At 37.8% G+C, this 8,061-nt stretch overlaps 1 protein-coding gene and 1 pseudogene across 19 annotated transcripts in view; both read right to left on the reverse strand.

The window, feature by feature from the left end:
- PPIP5K2 (diphosphoinositol pentakisphosphate kinase 2) overlaps nt 1-8,004 on the reverse strand; it is an 80,049-nt gene extending 72,045 nt beyond the window's left edge. For 4 of the 18 annotated variants that reach the window (XM_079787091.1, XM_079787090.1, XM_079787086.1 and 1 more), the window contains exons 1-2: nt 7,744-7,999; nt 2,792-3,178 (exon numbers count right to left, since the gene is read on the reverse strand). In XM_079787091.1, the coding sequence (XP_079643217.1) occupies nt 2,792-2,905 (114 nt within the window). In that variant the 5' untranslated portion in view covers nt 2,906-3,178; nt 7,744-7,999. Of the gene's footprint in view, nt 1-2,791; nt 3,179-7,743 lie in introns of all 18 variants that reach the window. The other 14 variants (XM_079787102.1, XM_079787096.1, XM_079787094.1 and 11 more) reach the window with 7 other exon arrangements.
- Nucleotides 4,246-4,885, reverse strand: LOC307108928 (S-adenosylmethionine decarboxylase proenzyme-like; annotated as a pseudogene). The gene has a single exon. The product of its transcript is annotated as an S-adenosylmethionine decarboxylase proenzyme-like (transcript).
- Nucleotides 8,005-8,061: the final 57 nt, after the last annotated feature.

An 8,061-nucleotide genomic window follows, 5' to 3' on the forward strand; every position in this document is an offset into this window, starting at 1 on the left:
CTAATCCAAATAAAAGGCCAATGGGAGTGCAATAAAGAATTCTCTTGACTAAAATATGATGTTGTTCTGACTACAAAGCTACACAGTATTAAACTATTTTTGTAGATTAAGTATGAATATTAGTTGGTCAACTATGACAAATTAGAAGGAAATTTTAGAGAAGGCCACACTGCTAAGCAGTGTCAATGCTCTTTGACACCCCAATCATCACACTCTAATATTCCTATTTAATCGTATTGTTCCTCTCTGGCACCACTGCTACAGTTCAAAGGCCATGATTTGGCCTGTAACTAAAAAAGCAGAAAATGAAAATAATAACTTATGAGTAGCTCACAGATTTATAAAATTACTCAAGATTCATTGAGGCCTTTGCATTCAGGTGCTTAGAGTTTTATCAAATATATAAAGAAAGCTGTATCCAGTTTTTCATTGAAATTCTTCTCTCTCTTCCATTTTATATATTTCATATGACATTATAATCTGGGCTCAAATTATACTAGAGCTCAAAAGTTTTATTAGACTCTAAAAATAAAACTGGATAACATCAGAATTAAATTGGTATTTTTAGCCTAGAATTATATTTCTTCATTGCTCTAATTCATATAAAATTCAAATTGGTATTGGATTTGATTGTAAATCCTAACTTCCCTGGTATCTGCTGTCTTTCTCACTGTGATCATCCACTTTAATGTCCCCTTATTCAATTTTTTCCTGATGAAAAGCTTCGGCATAGTTCATTATGATGTTCCTAAAGTAGATTTCGTAGACAACAAAAGTGCTCCACCTAATATTGCATACTGCTTTACAGTTTAAAAAATTAAAAGCTAATTTTTATTTGCTTATTGTAGATCTAAGTTTTATTTGCTTATTGTAGATCTAAGTTTTATTTGCTTATTGTAGATCTATTTAATGAATAGCTGATCATTGCCTAAGATGAACTGAAAACATTACAGTTTAAAATGTACAAATAAACCTATATTAAGAAAAAATAACAGAATTTTCCTATTAGGTAAAATCTTAGAAGAATGAAAATAATTTTTAAAACAGGTCTAAATTATTTAGTTAGATTTAATGTCTAAATGAAATTCTTTGAAATTTTAACAGAAGAATAATCTGAAACAAAATGTTTTAACAATTTATAGGTCAAATAAATCATATCAAGCTCCTCAAAATGACAACTACACATCATGAATATAAACAATTTAATTAGTTCGAATAGTCCAAGAACTGTATATTAAGCACTGAAGAGTTAGACATATAAAAACTACCTGTCCTCAAAGTTCTTTGAGTCTAATGGGGGACAGAGTAATAATATAGTATATTATGATACATGAAATAAAAGTATATATGTCAAGTTACAGAAATAGTATCAAGGAAGAAGTGTTCAATTTTCTCATGGGGAAAAAGGGCAAGAGTGAATATGAAATCTGAGCATTGTTTCGAAGAATGAAAAACTGTTCACAATGCACCCCCAAATAAAGGCATCTCATAGAGACAAAGGAGTGCATACAACAGCAAAAAGGCATGATAAAACATGGAATACGTGGTACCTTTGATATTGCTAAAACATAAAAGGTAAAAGGCATGAGAGACAGTACAGGTCTAGATACAGTTGAAAAAAAAAGTCCTTATGTGTAAGACTAGACTTGATCTACCAGTGGTGTTCACAGTGTGTTCAGAACTCGATAGAGAAAGGGTTAAGTGCAGTAGAAGCTGAGTCAATAGTTCTTTCCAGTCTAAGTCAGCCAGAGAAGCTGTTTTTATGTTTTATTTACTGACCTTGTAGATAAAACTTCAGAGGAAGAAGTTTTGGCGGGCAAGAAAAGCTTGAAAATCTTTTTTTTCTGGAGTGAGGTGGGTGGTGGGATAGGTTTTAAATGAGTGACAGTCTGATTTGCATTTTAGATATGTGTAACTGCACTGTGAAAGAATTTAAAGAGTCATTTAACAACTATTTTGGTCTGTTTTTACTGCTTTTACAAAGTATAACAGGTTTTTGTTTTAAGACAAAATTATTTTTTCAATTAGAAATATAAGAAACACAAACATAAGTTTGTATTTTAAATCAGTTCTCAGAGTTAAGCAATCTCAAGTTGTAAAGAGAAAACAATGACAAGAATAATATTGAACTAATGGAACTATAGCAAAACAAACATAATAAATTTGTCCTCAAGATCCAACATGGATGTACATTCCTCAAGATTCAACATGGATAAACATTCTAATAGATAAGAGAACAGAACTTGCTCACGCTTATACATACTTAAACCCACATGCACACACAATCTGTAGATATGTAAGGTAGCCTCTCCTTCTAGCCACACAATTTATTTAATTCTGATTAGTTAATAAATAGGGATATCTTATGGTCAACCACCACCTGTGTTGATAACATGACAAACTTAAGCTGGTTAAGTAGTCCTACTTTGGTACCTTTGAAATTATTTCCTTCTTTAACTTGATGTATTGGTTATATATTTCTACATACAAACCCTTTTGATTTATGCCACTTTTTCAACCTAATCCTTTGTTGTGCTAGGCATATCACTGAATGACACTATAATAGGAATCATTAAGTAATTTAAAAGTCTGAGCCCTAATTGTATTTCTTGACACACCATAAATTCAATGTCGCTCATAAAATACACTTTTTCAGTTTAAAATATTCCCAACAAATTTCTATATGAAAAAGTCTTCACAATTTCAGATAAAAGACTAATTCACCTTAACAATGACCAGTAAAAAATCTATCCTATATTGGTCTTTTCTCACCCAAAAACAAACAACTTACAGTCTCATCCTCCTCCTCCTCATCTTCATCTGCATGGTGGAAGAAATGTCGATAATTACCAGGGTTGATTTCTGTATCTTCAGGCCCAACAAAGAATCTGGCGGATCCGCTCATTTTTATTTCATTTGGTATAGGTTATAATTTAAATGTGCTATATTAAAACTGCTTCTACATAAATAGCATCACAAGAATGCATTCTCTTTATACCAGCTGACACATAGGTCTGTTGCAGCTTATTTCTGCTTATACAGTCACTTGAATTGTGATGACACTTAGCTGGCAAATGTTCTTTTGTTCTCAGATATCATTGCTTCATTGTTGATGCAGTTTAGAAAACAAAGATAGTGAGGCTATTGCTTCAGTGAGATGATTCAGCAATCCTTTTACCTAAAATACAATGAAAAAAATAATTTTAAATGACGCTTATAAAATCTGTACCAATAACTTGAAAAGATATTTTCTTCCATAAAATTAAGAAATTAAGACTCAGATCTTCAATATACAACTTTGTAACTGGACAAACTGATACAAAATAACAAAAAGACTAAACACTAAAATCCTCAAGTGCAAAATTACCTAACAAATTAGGAAAAAAATATTTAAATTGTAACAAAATTACATTAAAAGCTAAATTCCTCTGCATATAGTTCAGTAATATCTGAATGAAAAACAACAGATAAAAGGTAATGAGGTTTAATAAACATTGACCCCTATCCATCAGTCTGAAATTACATTAAATCAATTCTTTTTAAAACAGTGTATCACTTTATTGGGGTGGGGCTGGAAGGGGAGACACCATGGTGGGGAACTAAATCAAGTAAAGGAATACAAGTGCAGGAAGCAATAATGTTAAAATAATAATACACAAAATGGATAACTGCAATTACTTTCTTAAGAGGACTCAACTCGTGGAAGAAAACCTTTAATTGCTGTTGCAAAAAAAATCTGTATAAAGTAGAATTTGGTTTCAGCAACATCAGTAGAGAATATGTTCTAGAATTTGGAGGTATCTGGACATAATATCCTGGCAGCAATTTAATAGAATAGTCCCAAATGATTAGGCTGAGGCCAGCACCTAGGGGGGTGAAAGCCATGTGTTCGGGGAATTTTGGATGATACTTGGAGAAATATTACATTGTGCATAAACCAAACTGAATTATCACAAGTGTTATAAAGTTTCATATAGTAAACGTTTTTTTCTACATGCACTTCAATTTCACAGCAAGGGTGGCATAGGATACTTAAACACAGGAGAGAACATTCATGCAAGATATCTAACTCCTTGATATAAAAAGTATTCAATTCAAAATGATTACACTATCATTGAGTCTAGGGCTTTCTGCAACTACAAGGTGGTGGCTATGGAAAGCATGGCCCCTGGTATCAATATCTAAAAAGCAGCACCACCTTCTTCTATGTGTGTTCTCTTTTTGCATTTTTTTTCTCCATTTTTCTTAACTCTGCTGTTGTTACTGCTTCTTAGCAAAACTGGTAAAAACAAGGTTGTAATCATTGAAGGTAGCATTCTGACAATCAAGACATTTAAAACCTTCAATCTTCTGGGGAGAAGAAAGCATTGTGTGCCACTTAGAACTCTGGTTCACAAACAAGATGGTCACAAACTTTCCTGGTCTCAAGACTTCCTGATCAGGTCATCATAGTAGGCCCGACTTAAGTTTGTTTCAAAGCTAACGTAAGAAAATTCTGGTTCTGGAGTGATGTGAGTAGTCCAATAAGTTCCATATCCGATTCCATGCCATTCATTGAATGCCCACAAGGATTAAACATTGTGGCATCAATGACAGAACCTGGTATCAGGTCATGAATTCCATTCTAACGAGTGGCATCCTGTGCAGTAACACCATCTTTAATGTAGAACTGGTCCATAACTGCTGGGTCAAGCTCACTCATCAGAATTTTCAAGGTTTAATCTGGCTGACTGACTAACCCTACTCTCTGGGAAATCCAAAGTATACAACAGTCAGAAGTCATACATCCCATACAATGTGCTGCTCCATTTGGGAAAACTGCAATAAGAAGCTGTATTTTCCCCCAGAAATTCCGGCGTCAGCACCCTTGGTGAGAAGGCTTCATGAAATTCTTACGAGAACAAAAGCAACTTTAAATTGCGTCCAACCCACTGTGATCCCTAGTAAGTTTCAACAGGGGAACTAGTGCTTTCAACACGAGGATGATACCACATATCTTCAAAATGAAATGTCTCTTAGAGACAAACGTGTTACTCTCACATAAGCACACTTATAATTGAACATTGCACATCCTCGAAAAGTATGTGCTACTAGATCTTGGGATGGTGCGAAGATTCCCAGATCCTTGATTTGTGTCAGGTTGTTGCCTGGAGAACCAAACCTCCAGTAGCTGTTCAGTCCCTTTAAAAAAATGTGCAGCTCCTTCACTGTGAGACTAGTGAACAATCAATAACCACAGAAAATCAACTAAATTAAATCTCTTTTTCCCACTGCTGCTGAGGATGGTTCCAGCTGTTATTACTAAAGTTCAGGTTCCCTTTTTTTTGTTGTTATAATTTTATATTAACTTTTTCTTTAAAAGGATGAATAAAATTTTCCCAGCTTTTGTGATTGTGTGTGTGTGTGTGTGTGCAAGTGGAACATGAGTCTGTTGGAAATAGAGGCAGATACACTTACAGTTCAGTCTCTTGTCATCTGCTTTTCCCTGTTAGAACAGAGCCAGAGCGAGCTAATGTTGCCTGCCGCACTGAACTGAGGAAGCTGAATCAAAATTTAAAAGGCCCCAATTTGTAAAAGTACATTTTGCAAAAAAAAAACAAAAAAAACACCCCAAAAATATATGTATAGTTTTAGAGAATATAACTATTCTGCATTCTGGTCTCATATAAATCAACAAAACAAGATTAGAGTGAAAACAGTATTTGATTATATCAGCCCTTAAACCTTCAGAAGTAAAAAAACTGGCAAATCTGATAAAATTTATAGATTCTCTTAGAAAAAAAGTACATGTGCACTAAATCCTTCATGCAACTGTATGTGACGGATTGCCATCCAAACTCCTCCACATAAACAGATGCCCATGAACATCAGTTTAAGAACTACACACATCAGTGATATATCTCAAGGCTGTTTACAAGTACTTGTCCCTTGGTCATATTAAAACTTAATTACCTATCAAGATGAAACTACATATCAAATATTTTATTGATTACTAGTAATATAAGAACTTACTTGATCAAATATTCTTAAGAAGAGTTGAATGCTATGCTAGATAGAATTGCAAAGCATAACTCCGAAAGTTCTATTCCCAAATAGCTAATTCCAGTAAAATGGGGTGATAAATCTGAGATTATTTTGACGATTAAATGACAATGCAGACACCATAGCAATTAGCATATGGTAAACATAAAGTAAATGTTAGCTGTTTACATATAGTTGTTATAATGATGGCAGAGATTCTGACCTAAACTTAACTGGCACAGAATACATACCATTTTTTCATCTCATGGCACACATAAACTAATTACTAAAATTTTGCCGGACACCAAAAAATGTTTTAATTTTTGCTGACCTGACAAAAAATAGGTATAATTTTGATTCACGCACACTGGACATCTATTGTTGTGTTGGCTCTTGTCATTTTTTTTATGTGACAATCTAAGGGAAAGGAGATCAGTGCCCCTGACTAAAGGTATTGCATGTTTTAAAAATTCTTGTGGCACACTGGTTGAAAACCGTTGCTTTAATCACTTGCTTTAAACAAGCCCATGCTACAGTAAGTTCAGTATTTCGGTTTCTGAAGTACTGAATTCTGCATCACAATACTGACGCTCCATAAAGACAGAGATCTTGTCTGTCTTTGGTTAGACACTCCCCAAAAATTTTTTTTAATGAATGCTTTCAGCCATTGCAAATGTTAGTCAAGAACCTGGAAGCGATGAAGCATATAGGCAGGACAAGAGTAGTATAATAAGCAAGCATGCAGAGGCTGGAGTCTGAAAAACCTGGTTTCCCGTACAGGTTCAAATGTTTAACAGCAGCAGTAGTTTCTTAGGGCAAGTTATGCGACCTCTCTCAGCCTCAGTTTCTTCTTCTGTAAAATGAGGATAATAATCTGCTTCATGGAATTGTTGAGGGGTGTAGGAGGAAACATGGAAAGCACTTGGCACACAGCTCAGGTCAGCTATCCTTATTATTTTATCTGCCCGAAACAAAAACTTTATTTTTCATTGTAGAATTTTTCAACAGTAAAACAAAAGGCTATCGCAGCGTAGAGCAACCAATGGTAAGGCGCTATAAAGTCAGCCATGCTTCTGACTTCCAGCTAAGCCTCCCAGCACGCCAGGCGAGTGTGACCCGCAGGCTCCAAAGGTCGCAACTCCCCCAGGAAGTCGCTGAGAACCCGGTCACGGAGATCGAAGGGCCGCCGCCCTCGCCCCTGCTTCCTCGAAGCGCCAAAGGATGCAGCCCTCTGCAGCGGATTCGGCGCGGTCCTCAGTCCTTACTCCGCAGAGCTGCCGCGCACGGGAATGAGGGCGGAGGCGGCGATGGGCAGGGGGATAGAGGCGGAAAAATGAAAACAAAAATAGCCATTTCTACCCACGTTTAAGTCCCCAAACTCGAGACCGCCTACTTTGGTGGAGCCAGACCGCAGCCTGGAGCACCGGCGAGAAGCTCGGCTGTTCCCTGCTCAGCTGACACCCTCTGGTATCCCAAACCCAAGAAATGAAAAAAGGGAAGCAATGGAGGAGGAGAAATGAAAACGCGAGACGACCCGCAGGGCGGTGCTGTCACTCCTCCACGCTGCCCTTCGCGCTGGTCCCCGCCCTCCGAGGCGCGCGTGGCTACGGCTCCGCAGAGCTCCGCGGGAGACAAAGCAACTGCCCGGCGGCGGCGGCCGGCGGCAAACCCTGGGCGACCGGGTTCCGCGTCTCGGTTTTTCTTCCGTCTCGGGACCCTCACCTGCCACGGCTGCGGTGGTCACGCGAGCGGCTGGAGATGGCCCACACCATACAGCTCTCGGTGTCCCTTTCAATCCCGAGGGCAGGGGTGAGGTACCGGCCCAGAGGCTCCAGCTGTCAGCGCGGACGCGGGTCTTCTTTCTTCAGTAACAGAAGAGCCACATGGAGGGAGCGCAAGGAACTACTACACCGGAGAGCCTGCGCCACGCCTCCTCGCCCGCTTCGGGTCTCACTCCGACACCTCGCCGGGCAGAACCATTTCCCCGCCCGAGCCCAAGGTTCCGCCCTCCCCTTCTTTGACCGGAGCTCCACCCCCCAC

This window comes from Cnephaeus nilssonii (assembly GCF_951640355.1).
Source record: "Cnephaeus nilssonii genome assembly, chromosome: 2".
Classification (NCBI taxonomy): Eukaryota; Metazoa; Chordata; class Mammalia; order Chiroptera; family Vespertilionidae; genus Cnephaeus; species Cnephaeus nilssonii.